The sequence below is a fragment of the Oikopleura dioica genome, chromosome 2, assembly GCF_907165135.1.
Source record: "Oikopleura dioica chromosome 2, OKI2018_I68_1.0, whole genome shotgun sequence".
NCBI lineage: Eukaryota > Metazoa > Chordata > Appendicularia > Copelata > Oikopleuridae > Oikopleura > Oikopleura dioica.
In genome coordinates, this window is record NC_137292.1 from 3,673,231 (window position 1) to 3,695,961 (window position 22,731).

Below are 22,731 nucleotides of genomic sequence, written 5' to 3' on the forward strand. Positions count from 1 at the left end.
AAATAGAAATAGAAAATAAATATTTTTCCTGTAGTAAAGCGAAGGACATGTCGGAGATAGAAAATTTACCAAAGGAGCTTGTTGATGAGATTCGGACGACTTTCAAGATTTTTGATCAGGACGATGGTAGGTTTCTTCGTTGATTTTAATTGATACCAAGTTTAGATGGTAAAATAACGACGAAAGAACTTGGTACTGTTCTTCGATCCTTGGGCCAAAATCCGACAGACGGTGAGCTTCAAGAGCTGATTAATCAGGTAGCAAGAGGTTTTCTTTGATTTTTTCACTCATTTTTTATTAAATCTAGGTTGATTACAATCGAAATGGAGTCATTGAGTTTGATGAGTTTGTTGACCTTATGATGAGGTAACTTGACTCATACTTTCTTCCCTAGTTGATTTTAAGGGACTACGCAAAAGTCGACCACGAGTCCGAAATCTCCCATGCTTTTCGCCAATTCAGCCCGGATATAAACTTCACGATCCCGATCAAGGAAGTGATCGACACGCTAGAAATCATCGGTATACGAGAATCTGAAATTCGACAGTTTGAAACAGAATGTTCTACCGACACGAATCGTCTTGCCAGAAGAGATTTTCTCGAAATGATTCATCGCCAAAATGTAAAAGAATAAAACTTACCACTGAAATTCTCGATTTGAACAATCAAGGAAGAGAACGAGAAAAATTACGATTTTTAAGTTTTATTGAACATTCAATGTTGGCAGTGAACTTTACAGCTAACAGTTATTTTTTCTATAAACAATTAATTATCAATGTACAGTGTGCAGGATAGTCATTAAAAGAATCATCTCAGGCCGCCAGGAACGGTCGGCTGAGGGGTAGTTGGAATATTGAAGAAATTATTGTTCCCAAGTCGTTTTTTCTCGGCGATGCATTTGATATTGTATCGGTAGAACCATGTTCGGTCGATGAACTGAAGTTCCTCGTCTCCCGGCTCTCGGTATTTTTTGTAGTCGTCCGCTGCCTTTTGCGTTCGGAAGCAGCTGTGAGAGTGACCAACACTGATGTTATCGCAGAAAGCAATTTTGACGCGACCAAGAGCGTCGAGGAAGAATTCTTTGTGGCTGATTCGCTGGAAAATGCCGTCGAAGCCGATGGAACGGATGGAAAGTGTACGGGCCATGTAGAAGTTTTGAATTACATCAGCGATCTTGCAAGTTGGGTAGGAGTCCAGAACGCCGTAGGAGCCGAAGGTTCGGTAGAGGCAATCACCTTCGCTTCCTCCAGAAAGTCGGTCGAATGTCGATGTGTAGCTGAAGATAAATTGTGAAGAAAAAATATGATTTTTGAAACTTACCCCCAATTGGATGCTCCTGCTTTCCCACCAACCAAATCCAAATCAGTCGTTTCTAGCACTTCTTTCATCCATTCGAGATTCGTGTTTTCAGTGAAGAAGAAATCATCATCGACCCAGACGAAATACTCCGTCGTCACCTAAAGCAAAATTTTGAAGAAATTGATCAGATTCAAAAGAAGATTGAAATGGCCCATTGGAGATTGAAAACTCAATCTGTCATATTTGGCGGTCGAACATCTCCCAGTTAACCCATTTGCGGTCGAATTACAACGCTCTTAGCCGCGTTTTGTGCCGACCGCAGCTTCTAATTTTAACAAAACTAGAATTTTCAAAATTTTCTTTCTGAAACGAAATTTTCGTCCAGAAGGAGAAAAGTAGGCAAAATAGGATTTTGGCCGTGTAATTTTTTTTCGCCAGGGCCAGGTGAAGGGAGGCTCTTTTGACATTTGAGGACAGACCTGCGGTCGGACAGGCGGAATTTTCCAGCAATGCCACCAGGGCAGGCTAGTTAATGTCAAATGTCAAAATGTCCAAATGTCATTTAAGATAAGGATGAATTAAATTCTTATTAGAAAATTATGATGAATTTTATGCCAAAATAGAAAGGATTTTATCGCCCTCTAAAACCCTTAATTTGAAATTTTAGTGATTCAAAACTCATGTCGAAATGTCATTAATAATGACTCATTAAAAATAAGCTGCGTATCATAAGCATATATCTAATTCTAATTTGAAAATAATGATGATTTTTTTGCCAAAAAAAGACAGTTTTATCGCATTTTAAAACCCGAAATTCGAATTTTATGCGATTCAAAAAGCTGCGTTTTTGGAGCTGATACCCTTAATTTGTAAAACAACAAAATATTTATAAGAAGCAGTGATAGGAGCTGTGCTTTGTTATCAAATTCTCGGCAAGCTGAAAACTCTACGCGGGCGATAACAAAATAAGCCAACGGAAAGGGATTTGGTGGAGGCGAAAATTTGGTGCACGGCGTAATTGATTTGCGCTTAAAATTTTTAACCAAAAGCCAGTTTTACGCTGATCCAAAGATAGGAGAATTTTCTTGAAAAAAGGAAGACTTTAAAACCCTTTTTCAAGAAAAAAAATATAGCAGAAAAAATCGTAATTTAAAGTCTTGAAATTGCAAAAATGCCGGAAAAATTGGAGTCATAAATTTTTCCCGGGAAGATGTACCACTTATTTCGCTAATGATATATTTTCACAACTTGGCAACCCTGCCTGTGAATATTTTCGGCGGATGTATTCACAGCTTGCGCGGCGTTAGATGTTTAATTAACCCGAGAGATATGCGACCGCCCGGTTGGTATACACTTTTTTTCTCAGGCGAAATTTTGCAAATTTGCGCCAAATATCAAAAGAAAATTGAGAAAAGACTGTTATAAAATCAGGATTTTGCTGGTCTTATCAACCCTGGCCAACTTTTTTTATAAGAATTTGATCAAACCGCAAAAGTGTTTTAAATTTTCTACTTCCCTTGCGCCGGATTAGCTTCAAGTATCAAATCGCTGATAGCGGGCTTGATTTTAAAAAGTGTGTAATCTCAGCCACAAGTATGGCGGCCGAGCTCGGATCGCATGTCGCGAAAATTTGACGGATTAGAAATATCGCTAACGCCGGATAAGACGGCTAACTTCGCTGCTTTGCAAAGCCCGGCGAAAGTCGGCGAAGTGATAAGATTTCCCGCAGAGAGTAATCCGGGGCTTATCAAGCGAAAGTGAGAAATTTGGCATAGAAAAAGAACTGACAAGGAGCTTTTCCGAGGCAATATTTTGGAAATAATGATAAAAAAAGCGTCAGAAAAGGTGATAAAATTCGAAAAAATAAAAAAATTACACTCATCTCGTATCAAAATCTTTCAAAACCGCAAAACTAGTACTCGAATCCGACGAATATTTCTAAAATCATGGCATTTAGCGATTTTCCGAGCACCTGTTTTTCAGGGCGGCCGCGATAATCTCGCCATGTCGAACCAGAGTCGGGATCAAAGTTAGCCACCTTAGTTAACCACCTGGTAAAACAGATCTGTGAGATGAGCCGTCCGCGCGCCGTTTCTTTGGGAACCGGCGCTGACCCTTTTAACCGGATAAAGTGATAGCGCTCCGGTGCGGTTTTTAATCAGCCATCTTACTCGACTTTCTCACTGATTCTCTACTGCAGAGCCATCTTTTCTAGAGCCAGGAAGGCGGCTTTGAGGCACCGCAGGACATTGATAAGGAAAACGCTTTTTATTTCCTGTAATTATCGTTTTTTAGCTTATCAATTTTGGCTTCTCCCGGTCTGGACCCGGAAACCTGTGTAGAAAACCTGAGTCAGGGTTTTAAATATCTTTTTTAAAAAGCCGCAAAGCGGCTTTTAAAATACAAAGCCGCAAAGCGGCTTCGAAATTTGACTTTCTTATCAATTATAAAATTGTGGCGCTCCATTTGTTTTGAATTTCAACAATAAAATTGATTTCAATAGAAGAGGATTTGCTCTAGAAAGCGACTGTTGTAGAAGTTCTTAATTCAGAAGCGGCACAAACAAGAAGGCCGCTTGAAAATGCTCAAGTGTCAAGGAGCTAACGAGATAATGCACTTTTCAAAGCTCATAATTTGTTTTGCTTTCGATCCGCTTTGAAAGTCCACCGCCAGCAATTGGTGGTGCACATTAGCGGTAACGAGTTTGTGAAATGGGAATACCAGGCTGGGACTAGTTCCGTCCAACTGACGCCGGTCGGCTCTGGAATTCGGAAAATAGCATTTTTGGATATTCAGTCTTTCTTTTTATGTCAGCGTATATTTTTGAGCGAAAATGGATAAGATAAAAGGGAGACATAAAACTGCGCGAATGCGGAAATGTTCTGTCAAAATTTCATGTCCCGCCCAGCTTTGAACCAAAATTGGCGGGCGCTGCAAAAAGTTATCCGTCAAAGACCCTTGCTACTTGTCAAAAACAACATATACTTTGAATTCCAAAAGTAAGAGACGTCCATTTTAAATCTTCTATTTCCATAAAAATCAATAATAATTTCGATAAAAATTAAATTTTTTTTTGAAAATTGAAGATTCTTGTTTACATTTTTGCTCAAAAAATATCTCAAAATTTTCACCTCGGCGAAAATTTTTTGCGGCCGAAAAGGCCCGGCTGTGTACCAATTCTTATCAAGTGGAACTGAAATACCTAGCGGTCAGATAAGGGACCGCTGCGATCGATTTTTCAAAATCGCAAATCGGAATTTGCGACTTTCGATATTATATCTATCGCACGGAACGAGTGGACGTGCGAGCAGATAAGGTTGAGGGGTCATTAGCCGGCTGCGGACATTCTTCAGATGGATGCCCTTGAAGGCTCTTCGCCCGAGAGAGTATTGCCAAAATAACAATTTTATACCCACAGGAAGCGGGGCCATATGTACCAAAAACGCATACTTCAATTATTTCAATTACTTCTTCGTATTTTTGTGCGAAATAGAAGTATACAGTAGATTCGTATCCCATAATTCTTTTTCTGTTCTTCTGTTCTTGATAACTTATCAATGATGAGCCTTTTTCTTATCAGTATTTTTTCTTGAAACAAAAAAGCGGATTTCTTATAAATATTGGATAACATCGATGATTTTTTCAAAAAAAAAACTTTTCGAAGTTGATTTTATTTATTTTAAGCCAATTTTGCCTTCCGAAAAATCGTTTTGCAATAAGTACAATTGGGCATAGTAAAACGGGTGCTGGGTTGGTACCTAAATCCACATTTTGACAACAGATGATTATGCAACGGCGATAAATCGCAGGTGCACCGCTCAAGCAAAAGCCCAAATAAAAGACCCGCATTGATGGTTGAAAAATGTATTCATCAAAACAAACAAAGCCCATTTCGAATTTTCGGCCACTTTTTTACCTGCGAAATCGCCAAGTTCTTTCCATTGTTGAATCCGATGCCTCTGGGCATTTTGAACTGGTCGACTCCTTTGATCCCAAGATCTTCATAATTGATCGAATCATCCGCAACAATGATCCGAACGTCGGGATAGACTTCTTTGACGCTTTTAATCAAATTACGAAGGCAGGGATAGCGGTCGAATGTTTTCACGCAGATCGTGACCGTGTCCGCGATGGAGCCACTTTTCGGATCCATCAGAAGAGGTTGTTTTGGGTATTTGATGTCGAGTGGGATTTGGGCCTTGTGAGGACCGTAGCGGATGGTGATGACGTCGGTGGAGCCTTTTGGGTCGTATTTGGTGGATTTGAAGGTAATCGAAGCTGAAAAATGTAAGTTTATATTTTGTCGGAAATATCATTTTTAAAAATTCTAGAGAAAAAATTTGATTGACTAGGTGGTTTTTTGGCAATTCTGATTGGTTGAGGCCGAAATCGAAGTACCAATGTATGAACCAATCAGAATGCTCAAAACAGGCATTTGACCACTCAAAAACTGTTTTTTCAATAATAAGTGATGGATCTACGTAAGATTTATTTTTAGAATTTGGACTGGATTGCCTTTGTCATCCCTTTCTTTTTTTCCGAGATTTTGATTATTTGAGATGGTTTGGTCGAATATAAATTCGCCTGTCATATTCGTTTGGAGCCCGTTCAACATTCAAAATATTCAAACAAAGAATTCCCCCGATCCGCGAAACTTAACCCATGGCCGGAATTAAAACGTTTAACCCTCGCTCTTACCTAAAGCCTCGTTCATCTGCTGCAGCGTGTCGGCGAACAGCGTCACAGTTAAGCTCTCTTCTTCTTGTCGAACGCCGGGAGTTTCTTGCAGCTCGATTTTGCCGTAGTGCGAGTAAATCACCGCGCAGACGACCTCCTGGGACCGCGAGTGACCCGCCGGTCGGCAGGTGCTTGGACCTTCGCTCGAGTTTTTTTCGTCGTCGAAAAGTGGGAGAAGTTCAATTGGCGGAATGGACAGCTTTTTCAGGGGCATGACTTCGAGGCTTTTTTCGGTTCGAAAATTTGAATTGAGAATGAAAAAAGTGTATTTTTAGAAATTTGAAAGTCATCCAAAAAAGTCGAGTTTTTTGAAAATTTGAGTCGGAACTCGAAAATTCTAGAGAGGGACTTCAAAGAGAGAGGACCGGTGGCTATGTTTAGAATTGTCAAAACATCGAGTGAGTGGTCCCTAAGGGCGTAGAGATCGGACCCGGATGATGAAGACTTTTGAGTTTTCGAGTGACTTTTCATGCTTTTGATGTTTCTTTTTTTATAAATTTGTTCATCAGCAATGTTTTTTTTTATAATTTAATCGGGAGCGTCAATACTTGAGACGATCAAGTATTTCCCTGGACGGAAATATTTTCAAAACCGAACCCATAGTAAGGATAAATAATTGGAATGTTCGAAGTGTAAAGAATTGTTCCATCACGAATCGGCGACTTTTTCGACGTCCTAAGTTTCCATTTCTCCAGTTGCGCGCTAAAAATAAATTGAATTTACGAAAATATAGTTATCATTTATTTTGAGTCTTCATATTCGCTGGATTTACGTAAGCAAACGATCAAAAATCATTCATGCATCATAAAAATTCAAAAACTCCAGTTTGTCTGAGAGATGTGGCCTAAACCTGTGATCATCCGTCGCTCGGCCAGGCTAATCACGCAGTAGCGTCGGCGGATTACCAGATCCGGCCCGGAATATCTACGGCCAGCGAATTTACAGTTTTTCTCGAAAACATAGAATTTCGCATTTCCTTCCAGAATTATTTTTTGAAAATTTTCAATTAACGACCGTTTTGGAGGGCGCCCTTCGAAGTTTGGCGACAAATATTTTTTCTGGAATCTGATTGGTTTATCGCCAAAATATCAAAATCTAGTTGGTCTGAAAGTTAACCAAAAATTTGAAGAAAATTATCAATTTTTGAGTCAAAATTTTACGATTCGCGCCTCGCTTACAAAAATAAAAGCCGCCTGCGGCTTTGAAGAGAAAATCCGAAAAGAAAAATTTGCGGCTTTTTTAATCAGTTTGTTTTCATAAAAAATTCTCAATTTTAACTGTAACTTACTTTCTTCTTTTGATAGCATCATCATATGCATCCGCCGTCAGGAAAGAGTTTCCAAAGTAATTCACCTTCAGATCCTTGTTTCCCTTGAATTCGGTCTTACAATCGCAAGTCTCGTCGCCGAAAGATTGCGGGAAACTAAGGAGGCTTCGTGTATTGCGCCTGATGCTTTCATCCGCGGCTCGTCGAGCAGCGGGCTTTTCCGGGAAGTTTTCGAAGTGAAGATTTGCGCCTTTTGAGAAAGTTTGATCAGCAGAAGAATCCTGAAAGGAGATTTCATGGAGAGTTGAAATCGAAATCTCTTTGATTCAAAACTGCGCTTGTTTTTGTGAAAACAAGAATCAAATCGGAAAACACAGATTTTTCAGCCTCAGAACAATTGCCGAACAAGTCGTGTTCCGCTTCCCAAAAATAGATTTACCCGTTTTATGGAAATCCATTATTAAAACTGTTTTCGACTGGAAATAAGATAAGGAAACCGACGCTCGTAATAAGCACAAAACTTGTTTGACTGTAAAAAAAGAACAGTAAGTCTAAATGGCTGAATTCTAGCCGCTGAAATGTGTTACGACTGTTTATACATCTATTTAGTTTACTTTAGATTATAGGCTATAATTTATAGCCGAGACAGCCTTTTGAGGAAAATAAGCCAAAAAGAAATATGAAAATAAAAAATAACGTGTTTATAAACAGCCGCTCCCCCGATGCAGGTTGGAAAATCCTCGTGGGATCGGAATTTTTCACACAAAATCGGGCAACCTGGGAATTTAAGATAGAATTACAGTGAGTCCCTAATAACGCGTGAAGGAATCTCGGTATTAGATCTTGTTAATAAAGGATGATGGAATGTTTTGACTCGAGATTTTGAGAATGGTCATTTGTCAAATGAACAAAATTCTAGTTGAAAATTATTTTCCTTTTTTCACGACAAATTGTCGAATGAAAATGAGGAGGTGGCTCAAACCGAAAAAAGAAGAGAATTTTGACAAAAATGAACGTTAGATTTTTGACCAATCAAATTTCGGTTTTCAGCCGGAAAGCCAATAAGATTTTAAAACTAGAATTTTGATAAAAAACTTATTTTTCTTTTCAAGCTGCCCCCCTGTTTTCAGGAGAAACAATAAAGGCCTCTTGTTAAGGGTGTCACATTGATATTGTTCGCTTACATTAAGGGACGACCACGCAAACAAATAACCAATAATTCCAGGAATAAAAACGCCAATAAATCGTTGAATTATTCTTTCGATCATTTCTTCTTACTGTAGCTCTTCGTGTAGCTCTCTGTATGTTTATTTTGCTCTGTTTTAAAGTACTGTTTTGTTTCACGACAAGTTCGCTTTGGGCTGTGTCATTGTCGCAAAAAAGTGAGTTGATTCTGTTTACACAAAAGATTCAAAAGCGCAAGAAAAAAATCGAGCGGTTAGCGGAATTTTCAGCTTGAACGCGTCGATCGTTGCTCAGGGGCCCCATGAGCGCGCGCGATAATGCTCACCAGCGCCACCTGTTTAGCGCAGAATTTAGACTTGCATGATAACTGGTCGGTTTTGCCATTATTTCAAGCTTAAATTTAATGAAAAAAAAAAGATATTTCTTTTCTCAAAATTAAGGGTATCAACTCGATTTCATAAAAAAAATTTTTCATGGAAATATTGAATTTAGCATACCCTTGATTTTTGCCTTGTAATGATTGCATAACGCGGTTTATGAACTTGCCAAAGTACAAATTTTATAACCAAGGCGTGGTTTATGAAAAAAATTTTTTTCAAACTTTCTTCAAAATGTTTCGGCGAAAAGCGACAAGTGCAAACCGCAGAGGTGTTTTTCGGAATCGCCGCTCGTGATTTGAAAAAACGCTCGACAAATGCCAAAACGATAAACGGTTTAGAATTTTCGCGCAAATGGGATTAGAAAGAAAAAAACGCCGGTGGAAGTCGTTTTTTGAGGACTTTCAGCTTTTTCCAGATTTTTTGTAGCTATGAAAGTGACACCCTTATTTTTAAATGAATTGAATGGCCGAATCATCTGTCGAAAATAAGAAAGAGAGCCCCTTAAGATTCTTCTTCGATCGAATTTATTAAAAAGAAAAAGCCGCTGCTCCGAAAACCGAGCGTGGGACCGCGCGAGTACCGGACGGTAATAGCTGCCAATTACCGCTTTCGAGGCCGATCAATCATCAATTTCTTTCACTAAGCGGCTTTAAATTGATAAAAAAAGTCATTGGTCGACCGCTAGATTCACCGTTTTCCTTCAAAAGACCATTTAAAAAAGTATATTTTTGGGAAAAACACCTTTTCGACCCCTTAAAATCGATCTTTTCAAAACAAAGACTTAATAAAAAACATACAAAATGACATTTTAAACTTAAAAGTACCAGGATCAAAAAGGGCTCTTATCACTGAGTGAAGCACGATAATCTGCTTTCCGATAACAATAAATTTTGGCACTCTCGCTGCCAAAAGCAACCTGTTCCGGAAGCTGCGGAATATTTTTGAAACGCGCGGGAAAGTTTTTGTTCCGGCTAAAAGGAAAACTAAGGCCGCAAGAAAAAGACCGAGTTATTTTGATTTCAACCCAATTTTCTAGTTTTTCTTTTGTCCGAAAATCCGGCTAGATCTTCTCAAATCAACGAGAGAGATGCATATCTTCAATATTCAAGAGCATCGTGGAAATTCAGTTAATCTGGAAGTCGCCCTTAATTTTTGAATTTTACCATGTTTTTATTAAATTTCTGATGAAAATATCAACTGATTAGAACCAGAAAAGGGTGAGAGCGAGCTGCAATTTTCCGCCCTTCATAAGTGTATCGCTGTGACCTTTTTTCTAGCTTCGATAAATCGGTTCATCGCCTGAGAGCTGGGCCTGGCATTCACACGGGCCCGGCCCGTCAACAACTGACGTCCGGCGCATTTGCCTTGTGCTTATCAGATTGGTTTCCATTTCGATTTGGGGATCATTTACTGTTGTATACTCTCCATAAAACAATCTTGGATAAGAAATCGAGAAGCCGCTTGCGGCTTGGAGAAAAAAATTAAGCCGCGCAAAACGCGGCTTCTTATTTCATAGCTCGAAGCCGCAAGCGGCTTCTCGATTTCTTATCAAAGATTGCTTTGAAAAGAAGAAGAGAAACGGATCATTAATTTTCAGAAATAACTGTAATTCAAAAAAAGGAAGAAAGGATGAAATTTCGCGGTTGGGTCTGGTCATGGCCAGTTATCGCGGCGCCAAGATGATGCTTCTCGGGACAACGGCCACTCAAAGCGTGTTTTGACGGGAAGTCTTGTCAATGGCGCTCTCACCAAGTGCCGACCAAGATTCGAAAAATATGATAAATTGACATTTACCAGCAACAACTGCATTGCAAATCTCTTTCTCGCGGATTAACTTGTCTAGCGCTAGAATCTAAGAAAATAACTGCGAAAGATAACAGTGAGCTTAGCTCTCTTGGCCAGCTGGGTCCACTTGCAGGTGTTAGTTAGGCTCATAAAATCCTGCTTAGACGATGTTTTCATTTTTGAGCCCGAAAAATGAAGACTAAAAGTTAAAAAAATATTTTGAAAAATTGAAAAAAATAACCAAAAAAATCCGTATTGAAAATTTTTTGCTTCGCTATCTGTCAATTCTAGAGATAGCAAAGACAAAAGCTTCTTTCTTTGATTCTGTAAGCACGTGATAGCCTGATCAGTAGCTCGACCTGTGCGTTGCTGAATAAGTAGCTCTCAGATGTGCGCGGCGGCGCATAAAATAGGATGAATAATCCACCTGTGCCCGCTTCTTCTGCGGAATTATCCGGAAGAACTTGAAATTTCCGCTTTTTTTTCTTAATTCCAACTTTCGTTTTTCGCGAAATTGGCGTCGATTTTATCTCACGCTTGTTATGAGGACGATTCAGGAAGCGATAAGTGAAGGAACTTTCCCACAATTGGAATGTCCGGGAGAAGGGCTCGCTTCTTGGGCTGATAAAATGTAGCAGGAGGCAATTAAAATTTTGCAAAAAAATGGTCTCAGATGATTTTCTTTTTCACTTGAAAAAGAAGGTTTTCGGGAATGGAATGCAACACTTGAAATATTCGGGTTTTTGTAATATTCGTCCATTTGCTTGGCCGTGCATTATTTGAGCAATACCGAGCTGCGAGGAGGAATGCGCCTGTTTATCGCGTTGGGACAGGTTTGATTAATTGAGAAGCCCTTGCGTCGCGGCAGACCGCGGCATCAACACCACCAACGCCGGTAGCGAAAACGTTGCATTTTTCAACACTGATTGATTTTCAACAATGATTATGATCGAAACGCCCGGCTGCGGTTTTTCAAAAAGTATGGTTTAAGAAGCCTTCAATCAAATGAATTTTTTTTTAATAAAAAAAAGAGCTCAGGAAACCGCTTTTTTAATCAACATGGTCAGGTGATAGCAAGGAAGAGTACAGCATTGCAGATCTAATCGGTGAACGAGCAACTAAAAATAACAGTAAAAAAATCTGCTTTCAAGCGCTAGAATCAAACCTCGCTGTCGTTCGTATGGCAATAGCGTCATTAAATTTCTCCTGTAATTACTGTACATTGCCTCGGAAGCAGAAACGATCGCAAAAAGCTTGAAAAAGTTCATTTTTATTTTTTTTCTCTTCTTGATGATGGGTCTAAGTGAATATCTGGCGCAGCTGTGAGCTTTTATACGAGAAAAATTAATCAACCTTGCGGTTCTTGTTTTGTCAATTATTTTTTAATAAACGACAAAAGCCAAGAAGCGTCATTGAACTAGCACAATAAATTATTGTCAATAATTGCTTCTGTTGGAAACACTCTGACTTTCAAAATTGCAGTTTAATATTCATCAACTCTTGATTTGGAGGTCACAGTGGCAATTTTTCAATAACTGAATCTTGGTCAGAAAATAGAGCTCATCTTCCGAAGTATTTCAGTTATAAATCGCTAGTTACTCAAAATATTGAAATCATAAAATAAACCGATGCTTCATTTTATTGATTTGAACTTTTAAAAACTTAGTCTTTCTATTCAGAATTTACTTTCCGAAGCGAAGATGCCAGAGTTTTCTGTCCTTTTTGATTTCTGGCAAAGATTGTTCGACCAGATTGATGGAAATAAAGCTTCAGAGAATGACATAATTGCGCTTACTCCTGCTAGATTTCTTCTTTTTGATTCAATTGTGGCCAAAGAATCAACAGAAAAAATCTTTGCTTCTTTGGATTTGTATCGAAATGTCAACCAAATGATTGATTCTTTTCCTCAGATCAACTCGATGCTTAGCGGGGAAGAAAAAGATCTCTTCGACAATTTTAGAAAACTGGAAGATGAGCTGTTCAGTTTAGAAAACATCGAAGACATGACTTACGTTCCTGGTGGCTACTCAGGCCTTTATCTCGCCGTGAATATGCGAAATAAGCCAACGAGGTATTCGCATAAACAAGTCGATGAAAGACTCCTGGAAGAGCTCATGAGTGTAGACATGGATAGAGGAACTCCTGCCAGCCACATTTTTGTCGTCGCAGCCTTCAATCATCATTTGGATCTTTTAACAAGCTCCTTTTGGAATAAATGTAATTTCAAGCACGCAATATTTGATTCATCAATTTTTCAGTTTCAATCGACTGGAACTATTCCATCGGGCGGCACACCGTGTTCATGGCGCCAAACGAGTTCATTCGCCGGATTCTCGTCAACAATCCATATTCAAAGGAAGATATTTATCAGCTGGTTCATAAGATGGATGATACGTACTGCATTCTCCTTGATCAAGTGCTCGAAACTGTTCCTTGCTCGAAGGTGTGCGAGATAATTTCAAAGCCAAATCTCGTCGGATACACAAGCGTATTTTACGCAACCAGGATGTGCTATCGTTTTACGAAAATGCTCCTTGACCGGTTACCTGAGCTCGAATTTAATCAAACTTGCTTCTTTGGAAACACAGTTGGACTAATTTTCACGCCCCTCATCGGCCGTATTCTTGAGCGAGGCATGAACCCCTTCATCATTCCAAGATATCGCCGAGTCCCGGAGAACTTCAACTTTGAAATTAAAAATTCAATGTTTGAAAAATACCCAGAACTCAGAGATATTCACGATCAGATTTTGAATCAAAAGGAAAAGTATTTTCTTTCGAGCCAATACGATGTTTTCAAGAAAGAAGTTCATGCACAAGCAGATATGAAGAAGCTGGAGCAAAAATTGGTAACAGGTTATGATAATCAAGCAGAGTTGCAAATTTTGATTATTTTTTCTGAGCTGAGCTGAGCTGACCTGAGTAAAAATTTCTCTGAGCTGAGCTGAGCTGGCCTTTTTCAGAGGTCATTGAGTGGAGCTGAGCTGAGCAGACTTTTTGTTTAAGGATATAGCCTGTAAAATTCAACTTTCGTAGCGGCTAAACGCGAGGTCGGATCTTTTCATTTCAAGTACAATCCTACCTAAAAATGGACGGAGAATTCAATTTTGGTACTTTTTTAAAAAATTTTACTTGAATATTTCTCTCTAGAGCGATTTGAAATCTTACGATCGCGATTCCTCGAAAATTTTTCACTAAATCGGTCGAGTTTTTTGGATAGATTGGTTCTTTAGACCTTTATCTACAAAATTGACGGTTTAGTTTTCTCTAAGTCCGAAAGAAACCGATTTTACAGCCATTTCCATGAGGCTAACTCAGCGCGCAGAAGCTATGAAAAGCGCTGCGCTCGGTGCTCGCTCTCTCGCCTCCTCTTTTCCGGGAGAGCGCGCGTGTTTTTGCGAGCGCTCTGATTGGCTACACGCGATAAAGCGCGCAGGGAAGAAAATCAAAAGCAAGAAAGAGGAGAATACTAGAATGAAAACATGACCGAGTTTGAGAGTTTTATTCCCTCAATTTTCTAGCTTAGCATCATGACAACAGAGAACACGGTTTAATTTTAGCAAATTAATGGAAAAATTTTGAGAAATCGCGATCGTAAGATTTCAAGTCGCTCTAGAGAGAAAAATTTAGGTGAAATTTTTATAAAATATACCAGAATTAAGTTTTTCGTGCATTTTTAGGTAGGATTGCTTTTGAAATGAAAAAGATCCGACCTCGCGTTTAGCCGCTACGAAAGTTGAATTTTACAGGCTATATCCTTAAGAGAGTTGAGCTGAGCTGAGCTGAGCGGACCCTAATAAGAGCTGAGCTGAGCTGATTCAGCTGAGCTGGGATGTTTTTTACTGTCTTTTGGTAGTAAAATCGTATTCAAATTATTGAGCTGAGCTAAGCCAAATGAAAGTTTTCTGAGCTGAGCTGAGCAGAACAGATCAAATTCAAAAAGAATTGAGCTGTGCTGAGTGAAAATTCTCTGAGCTGAGCAGATCAGATCATTTTCCAAAATCACTGAGCTGAGCTGAGCGACTGTTCAGCTCACTCAGCCAGCTCAGCTCAACTCTCTCAGCTCAGCAAATTTGCAACTCTGTAATCAGGATTGCCTCTTACAACATTTTATTCTTCCTGGTACGACATTGATGGCGAAGAAGCAACGCAAAGGATAAAATCAATGCGCTATTTTCCCGGAAAACTTATTCAAAAACAGAAAAACTCGGAGAAGGAGGACAAGGCTCCGTTTTCAAATGTCTCTGGCACGGAAAAAATGCTGCGGCCAAGTTCATCAAAAGCAAAGACGTCGATTTGGGAAAGTATGTCATGCAAAAAGGATCAGGCGGGGATAAGAGCATGGAACAATTCTTCACAGGCCAAGCGTCGGAGTTTTATATAGGATTGAAAATTGACCACCGAAATGTTCTGAAAATGTACGACTTTTTTCTGCAGCATGAAAATGGACTGAATGAATTTGTCATCGTCAGTGAGCTTTGCGAGAAAACACTGCTGCAGGATGAGTTTTCCATGAAGTCATTTATCCGTTATTTTCGAGAGGTTAATAAGACGTATTCTTTGTTGATTTCAAAACAATTTTTTAGGTAAATGCGGCAATCAAAGCAATCGGAGAACAAGGACTTTGCCATCGAGATATCAAGCCGCAGAATATCTTGCTCAAGCGAAACGAACACGGGATATTGTCTGTAAAAGTCGCCGACTTTGGACTGAGTGGATTTTCCGGAGGAACTCCTCTTTACAATCCGCCCGAGTCGACGACAGGATCGATTCCCTTTGCCTCGGATATTTACTCCCTTGGAATAACGATGCTTTTCACGCTCTTTGAATCAGACCTGGCATTCAAGATGTATCTCATGCCAGGTTTGCAAAAAGAGAATAATTAAATCATAAGTTCTTTTTTCTTTAGGAAATCGACCAAATATAAAAAAGAAGTTGGCGAAATTCAACTCCATTTCTTTCATATCAAAGATGATTGCTGATGATTACAAAAAACGCCCAACTGTAGACGAAGTTGATGATTTTCTATGTACAACAGGGCTTTGGGAAATTACTGCAAGTGATAGCATGAAGATCACTAAGGAGGATCTCGGAATATCCAAAGAAATTAATGCCATAACCTCAACCACTGTATTTGATCATCATAATACCCAAAAGTAAAAATAATTAAGATCGGTGGCGATATTCAGCGAAGGGCAGCAAAATTCCAAAATGACGCGTTTTCTACCTTGTTGTTTCAAGAAACAGCTACTAATGCAAACTCCTATTCGACATTCTTTCAAGGAACAACTGAAGTTTCAAAGATGATAAGTCGAACAATCCATGACCAAGTAAGCGCAAGATTTTTTCAATTATTTCATAGTTCAAGGGCGACTCTTTCAAATGCTGGGCTTTTGCGACAGCAAGCATGATTCGTTCATCGCTCAGAGAAGCGATCTTAAATTCGAGGAGGATCGACAACTTTGAGAAGGAAGAACTTCTTGAATCGATAAAGTCAATCGATCATAAGGTACTTTTAGTATACCTAGATAATGATTATGCAGAGTGCTCAGCTTCTCCGTTCGGAATTGATGATGAATGTTATTCCTACAAAAGTCCATGCAAATTCCGAAGAAATTCAGTCGGCGATGCTTCATCACGTCATGAGAAGACTCACGGAGCCGACTCTGCTCCAGAAAGAAGGTCAGTAGACAGTCTACACACACACGTAGGATAATAAAATACCAAGGCATCTTCATGCTTGGCTGTCTGCGAGGAATATTCAAAAAGCTTGAGCCCTTCGAGGTGAAGCTGAATCTCTTTGCTCATCCAACCGACTACGATCGATTTCCGGTTTGATTTTCTGACCCGTATAGGATTTAATTTGTTCTCTAGAAGAGTTTATCAGAAAGTGGCGTGGTTGGCGACTTCATCAATGCGCTTGAGGAGAAAAAAGTCCTCGTTTGCCCTGTTAGGTAAAAAAACAACGCAGATAAAAAAGTACAAAAAACTTAGGATGGGAAAATCGTCAATCAAACACGCAATGTGTCTATATGGATTCAACGAAGACTCTGATTTTTTGTTCAAAAACACGTCAAATGAAACGAAGACCATTGCGATTCCACTGACAAAAGGCGAGCCTAAAATTGGATATCACATCTGTTTTCAAGAAACGGTGAGCAAAACTGCGCCGCAATAAATTTCCTCAATGAGTACCATATTTCATCCTTGGTTAGGGCAGTCTGCGTTGTCTTTTTCTTTGAATCTGCAGCCCAAATTATCATGTCTTTTCATCATATTTTTCCAGACAAGGTCATTTACTCCACTGCAGTTAATCGATGGTTTAATCAAACAACTAATCACCCTCCTTTCTTCCTTAACTACGACTTGATTATGAGGTGCTTAGAATAAGAGAATTTTAAAAAAGCAGCAACTGAGAAAAAGCATGAATTTTTCGGATTTGGATCCCTGCAGCGGTAACTTTTTGAGTTTTAAATCAAGGAAGACACTTTTTTAGGAAATGACATGGCCGTCATCGACTATGATTTCATCGCGAAATCGGTGATTTCTGTCCTCGGAATCGCAGCTTTTATTGGAATTGGCGGCAACTTCTTCATATTGATTGTTTTGAGCTATTCTAGTTCAAAGAACCCTATCAGCATTCTTCTCATTAACTTGGCCGTGGCAAATATCGTTTTTCAAATAATAGTTTTGCCTTGTCAAATTGCCGTTTACTGGTTCCCTTATTGGAAATTGGGCAGAGTGTTGTGCAGAGTCTCGTTTTTTACCGAAGATATGGCCTCATCTCAGGTACAAAATCTTGATTTTGCCTTATTATCGACAAACATCAAAAACCATAAGCAATGAAGGAATTCTTTTATAAATAATATTTTGCGACTCATTTCCCTTTTGATTCCTATCAACTAAGTTTTTTCGCAACAGTGTTAGTGTGAGCAGCAGTCGATTGTCATCTACATTTACCCATTTAATATCAGTCCGCATTCATCCTTGTCCTGATCGCGCTTGACCGGTTCTTATCAATCGTCGGCGTCAACGGAAAACATAGAAGACTCCCCAACCCAACACTCCTCGTCACAATTTGCTACATCGTCTCAATCTCCGGCGCTTTTCCAACCTTCCTCGGAGTCGATCAATTCGAATTTTCCCTCAACCAAACCTCCTCTGGGCAAAAGTACTGTGGTCCTGTTGTGGAATGGTTCGAACGAGTCAGACTCATCAGGACAATTTTTTGCTTCTTTTTGCCGGTCATTTTCATAATTATTTGCTATATTCCGGTTTTGAAGAAAGTGAGGGATCATTTTACGACGATGGAAAAGAAGAATGTTTCGGGCAATAATTCTAGACCGAGGAAAAAAGTGCTGAGACTCATTGTCGGACTGATGACCTGCTTCGTCTTATCATGGCTGCCTTATCACATCGGGAAGATCATCAGTCACGTGGTTGATCCAGAAAAACTCGTCTGTAGCTCCTTTCACCTTTACTTCGTCATTCTATCCCAATCAATGGCTCAGATCGGCGGCTGCTTCGACCCAATAATTTATGAACGGCTTCTCATAAACGCTCATCATGAACAAATTACTTTTTGCAATTGCTCTTTCTAAAAAGCCAGATGATTAGTTTTTCTCATCAACAGAGTTTCAAAAAGATATCAGGAAAATATTAACCTGTCAGCTGTCTGGAATATCTAATTTTTCATCTGGTAAAGAAAAAAATAATCAGTTCACGTGGAGAATCATTTCTTTTTAGAGTTGGAGAATGGTTGCTACGAAAAACGACGCCTCTTCAGTAGAATCCGGAGTAGCTTCAGTAAGGACATTCTTTTCTTTCGAATCTGACAGTTACTTCAAGATGCGATGATGTCCCCAATAATCACTCCCTTCCAAAGTCGAAGAGACTCTGCCCCAAAGAAAAAGCAAGAAACCCCGCAATATGGCAGAGTTCTCTCCCCAATCGGTAAGCTCATCCCGATAATTGGTCAACTTCATCATCCTTTCTCAAGATTGTCATTCTGCAAGAGCTTCTCCAGAGGGCCCTAGAACCCCACCAAGGCTCCTGTCGATCAAAAAGACTATCACGAGGACAGAAACAGAGGTCAAAGTCTATGAAGTACAAGCAGATGATCTTCAAAAATATGAACAGATTTTGAAATCTGATCTGTAAACCAAACACCATAAAATACGAATAAGTCGTTTCAATAAATTTTTTTATCACTGTGAATGATCGATAAATAAAACTAAGCGGCATTTGTACTCTAGGCGACCTTACCCGGGAACTACTTATGCTATTATAACTACTATTTATGGCTACTGTAACAGCTAAGATACATATCTTCAATTCGGAACGAAACCGTATAAAAGAAATTTGTAATTATTAAAACAGGATAAACTCTTTATTGTCCAATATTTACAGAAAAATGAAAGAGATAAGTCTTGTTCTATAGACAGAGAAATTAAGCATGAAAATATACAGAGACTAAGAGTATTCAGATTGGGGAATTATGTAACAGGGAGGGAAAAAAGCTTGAGGTTTGAAAGCATCTCACGTTTTGTCAGGGCGACTGAAGCAGGCTTTTCTTCTGACATCTTGCAACGTGCTTGAAATGGATAACATCCGGCCTTTTGACGATTTAAAAGGGATTACATAAAAGTCGATGAATTTTGACAAGGGATTTGAAGAAATCAAAGACCGTTTCTTCTACCACAAAAATTTTCATTTTGCATTTTATCCATTCCTGTTTTTGTTGAAAATCATTAAATTTACATCACCAGATTCTTGTTTTTCAAAGATTCGAGCTTTTCACTTCTCCAATTGAACCAAGTAAGCCATCTTTTCGGATGATCTGGGTTTCTTCGCCCGTCATTACGACAAAGGTCATCCTGTCGCTCGATAACTTTCATTAGAATCTCCATTATTTTCGAAGTCGTAGTCGCAGTTTCGATTTGAATTCGGTAGAGGGAGGGAATTTCGGATGATTCAAGGGCGGCTCCTTGCTCAATCGCGCATTTTCGAAGTTTTTCCTGAAGAATAATTTTTAGGGATCATAATTTGCTTCTAGATTGAGAAAATTTGTATTTTTCCAAATTAAACGAGACGGAAAAAATAAATTTGAAAGAAAAAAAATTTCATTACTAAGGGGAAAATCTTATTTTTATTGACCATGAAATTTTATAACATCGTCGGGGTAATTGAATTTCTAGAGCTCCTTCTAAGACGAAGCAAATAAATCCCCATCGTTTTCATTCACTTCAAAGAGCCAATTTTGATTCTCTGTTATAAACCCAATCTTAGAAAACGTACCCCCTTTTGAGAAAATGAAACGTGTTTATTATTAGTTAATTTTGAGGACCTCTCACTTTCTTAAGCGTTCTTTCTTTCTTTATTTCTTATCAGATTTGAATATTCCATTTTAATTGCCGATCGGACGGCTTTTTTCCCCGCATTTGTTTCTTCAGTTACGTTTTTTCTCGATCTTTTTTCTATCAGATTTTAATTGTTTTTAAGTTCGCTCGAGCCCCAGAAAGAAGTTTAGCAAAAAACACTGATTGACCAATAAGCGAAGTCGGAGTACAAGAATCCAATTATCCACCTGGGGCTGATCCGTTAATAACTTACCTGTCGATCTTTATTGTCGAACACGTTCTCCACAAGAGTCGCAAATTTGGCTATCAGTCGACTGAAAACAAACGTTAGTTTTGACTCAAAACTCAGATGGACACCTGTAGAGTTTATTCAGATAGATTTTCACTTTATATATATTTAATTGGCTATGATTTAATTTGCCTTTTAGATAATGCAGCTAATAACAGCAAAGAATTAAACTTTGGACAACAATACCTAGGCTCTAGAATTAATACAGTCACGTTTTTCGATTGGAAATTGAATCAGAATGGTTTAACCTTTGGAGCCTTTTTTCATCCTTGACCAATCGGCGGATCAAATTCTCGATCCCCGGTAATGCCAAAAATGATGTTTTATAAACCATCATTATTGGTCAAAAAAGGCGACGAATTCCATAAACTAATAGCCTTCTGAAAACCTTGTTCAACCAGCCCTACTGACTATCAATTAGTAGCTCAATTGAGGATTGAGAACCACTCTGAACAAATCCCCACTTTGAAAAACAGTCAAAGCCTGGCTTGACTCCTCAAGCTGTTAATAATCGAGAGAGATTTGTACTCTTACCTTCGAAACGTTTTGTTTCCAGCTTTTTGTTGTCTCGCGCTGATGAGTCTTTCGTACTTGTGATTGACCAGTTCGATGAAGCCGAGTTCGCTTAATCGGTTTCGTTGCTTACCTCGATTCTTACCTTTATTTTTCTGTCTTCTTCGGGGTTCTAGAGCGAGTTTTCGAGAGGAAGGATTCAGCGGTCCGAAATCTTCCGTTGTTGGATTTGAGGTAGTTGTCGTCGTCGTCGATGTCGTCGTCGTTGTCGTTGTGGTAGTCGTCGTTGTGCTTGTGGTCGTTGTTGTACTTACCGTAACAGGCCTCCAATGCATTTTAAAACCATAATGCCCGCCGCTAAATCCATCAAAAAACACTCCAAATTGCCGCGAATCAATCTTGGTCCACTCTTGATACGGATTCTCCCCGCAGAAGACGCTCAGCATATCGTGACCAGTGTAGACTTGAATATTGTCGTACAAGCAATCTTCTGTCACTTCGAGCTTTTGGGGGGATAGAGCGCGGTTAATGGAACATGAGATGAGGGAAAATGTTCACATTGGTAAGAGGATGAAAAAATGATGGGAAAAAACGGGAGTTTCTTTTGGTGACTTATTTTTCTAGAAAAAAAAGGATTCTGAAAGCTTTGAAAAACTCAACAGGCTCTATAAAAATCAGGGCTGATGTGGTTTAAATTAGGTAAAGAAATACGATTCGATTACGGGCAGAGCGGTTGCCGGATGAGCGGTCGGACTTGGTCAGATCGCAGCGGGAGCTTATCGGCCTGCATACGTTGCCGATGTGGTCATAAACTGATTAGAATACATCAAAACGAAAAGAACTTTCGTTTTTTGAAAGGTTTTTTGAGAATGATAAGAACCCGCCGCGGGATTATCTGTTCGACCAAAAGCTCTGGGTACTCACACACACAGGGGTAGAAACAGCTGGTTGTGGTACAATTAGGGGGTACTATCATGACTCATGCGTGGCGAGGGGGACGAAGATAAGGAAAGTTCAAGTTGTCATTAGGGGTTCAAGGGACATCAAATAATGAATTCAAAAAAATTAAGGCCTTCTCGATAGTTAACTCGATTTTTAGGGGTTCACTTACTAGGGGGTATCTTAAGAAATTGCTTCAGCTCTCAATTTTCACCCTGGAAATTTTCGAGGCGAAAATGCGAATTGAACCCTTTTCCCCGCCACAAACTGACTTGGAGCTGTCAGTCTTTGATTTGATGTCTCTCTGATAGCTTTGAAGCTTTCTTTTAACCTTGTTCCGCTAGTGTCACTTTTTTGTCACTTGGTCGGTTCTCTAACCTCTCCTGAAGTCTCGAAACGCGAATTTCGATCTCTTCGCTGGCCGTCACGTTGTACATGCAGCTTTTTCAATGGTCAAAAATCTGATCGAAAAATTAATTGAGAAATTAGCAAAATTAAGGGATGAGTGTGGAGGGCGGAGGGAAGAATGAGAAGTAATGAGATTCGAGGGCAGAACCTCTTGACCGGAAATTATGGAATCAGAATTCTAAAACACGTGGCTAAAAAGCCTTTTTAGAGGGGAACATAAGTTTCGAATTTTTGCAATTCAAAAATCGGAAGGGGGTTATTTTAACAAGTTGTTACTTGTTGGTAGTACCAACTTGGTACTGATAACTTTTTAGCAAGTAGCTTGTTTAGGAATTCGAATATTTAGGGGAAGTAGATAGAGGTTCAAACGTAATTCTAAGCTGATAAACTAGGGGTTTCAATTTCTAGAGCTCTAAAGAAGAGCCGAAGAATATCGATTTTCATGTTTTTTTTCAAACAATTAACACATTTGTTTCCTTATTGTTCTTGAAAAGAGGGTAACTTATATCGCCTTTTATTTTGAAATAAATAAGGGTGTCAATGCATTACTTTTCTTTTTGAAAAAAAAAAC

General features: G+C 39.1%; 4 protein-coding genes across 4 annotated transcripts; 2 read left to right on the top strand and 2 right to left on the bottom strand.

Annotated features, from left to right (window-relative positions):
- The first annotated feature begins 47 nt into the window (after positions 1–47).
- Positions 48–634, top strand: LOC145697696 (neo-calmodulin-like). Its single transcript, XM_081774912.1, has 4 exons — positions 48–126; positions 166–257; positions 308–366; positions 406–634. The coding sequence occupies exons 1-4, from the start codon at positions 48–50 to the stop codon at positions 632–634; spliced, it is 459 nt and encodes a 152-aa protein (XP_081631038.1).
- Positions 635–701: 67 nt separating this feature from the next.
- Positions 702–8,694, bottom strand: LOC145696772 (beta-1,4 N-acetylgalactosaminyltransferase 2-like). The gene is made up of 7 exons (XM_081773857.1): positions 8,488–8,694; positions 7,325–7,584; positions 6,634–6,738; positions 5,998–6,260; positions 5,216–5,577; positions 1,321–1,457; positions 702–1,276 (listed from the first exon to the last, which is right to left on the bottom strand). Exons 1-7 carry the CDS (start codon positions 8,569–8,571, stop codon positions 808–810), a joined length of 1,680 nt encoding a protein of 559 aa, XP_081629983.1. The 5' UTR covers positions 8,572–8,694; the 3' UTR covers positions 702–807.
- Positions 8,695–17,076: 8,382 nt separating this feature from the next.
- LOC145697697 (galanin receptor 2b-like) lies at positions 17,077–18,812 on the top strand. Its single transcript, XM_081774913.1, has 6 exons — positions 17,077–17,107; positions 17,149–17,441; positions 17,627–17,857; positions 17,936–18,113; positions 18,501–18,605; positions 18,652–18,812. Exons 1-6 carry the CDS (start codon positions 17,077–17,079, stop codon positions 18,810–18,812), a joined length of 999 nt encoding a protein of 332 aa, XP_081631039.1.
- A 304-nt stretch (positions 18,813–19,116) lies between these two features.
- LOC145697698 (uncharacterized) lies at positions 19,117–21,789 on the bottom strand. The gene is made up of 4 exons (XM_081774914.1): positions 21,694–21,789; positions 20,835–21,316; positions 20,265–20,325; positions 19,117–19,669 (listed from the first exon to the last, which is right to left on the bottom strand). Exons 1-4 carry the CDS (start codon positions 21,787–21,789, stop codon positions 19,409–19,411), a joined length of 900 nt encoding a protein of 299 aa, XP_081631040.1. The 3' UTR covers positions 19,117–19,408.
- Between the last annotated feature and the right edge of the window lie 942 nt (positions 21,790–22,731).

Coding starts and splice junctions, on each gene's coding strand:
- LOC145697696 (XM_081774912.1), top strand. CDS start 48: ATGTCGGAGATAGAAAATTTACCAAAGGAGCTTGTTGATGAGATTCGG. Junction 127..165: donor GATTTTTGATCAGGACGATG/GTAGGTTTCTTC, acceptor TACCAAGTTTAG/ATGGTAAAATAACGACGAAA. Junction 367..405: donor TTTGTTGACCTTATGATGAG/GTAACTTGACTC, acceptor GTTGATTTTAAG/GGACTACGCAAAAGTCGACC.
- LOC145696772 (XM_081773857.1), bottom strand. CDS start 8,571: ATGATCGAAAGAATAATTCAACGATTTATTGGCGTTTTTATTCCTGGA. Junction 7,585..8,487: donor TTGCGTGGTCGTCCCTTAAT/GTAAGCGAACAA, acceptor ATCTCCTTTCAG/GATTCTTCTGCTGATCAAAC. Junction 1,277..1,320: donor GCAGGAGCATCCAATTGGGG/GTAAGTTTCAAA, acceptor ATTTATCTTCAG/CTACACATCGACATTCGACC.
- LOC145697697 (XM_081774913.1), top strand. CDS start 17,077: ATGAATTTTTCGGATTTGGATCCCTGCAGCG. Junction 17,442..17,626: donor AAGATATGGCCTCATCTCAG/GTACAAAATCTT, acceptor ATTTAATATCAG/TCCGCATTCATCCTTGTCCT. Junction 18,606..18,651: donor CAGAGTTCTCTCCCCAATCG/GTAAGCTCATCC, acceptor TCCTTTCTCAAG/ATTGTCATTCTGCAAGAGCT.
- LOC145697698 (XM_081774914.1), bottom strand. CDS start 21,789: ATGATAGTACCCCCTAATTGTACCACAACCAGCTGTTTCTACCCCTGT. Junction 20,326..20,834: donor GGAAACAAAACGTTTCGAAG/GTAAGAGTACAA, acceptor GTTTGTTTTCAG/TCGACTGATAGCCAAATTTG. Junction 19,670..20,264: donor TCGACAATAAAGATCGACAG/GTAAGTTATTAA, acceptor ATTATTCTTCAG/GAAAAACTTCGAAAATGCGC.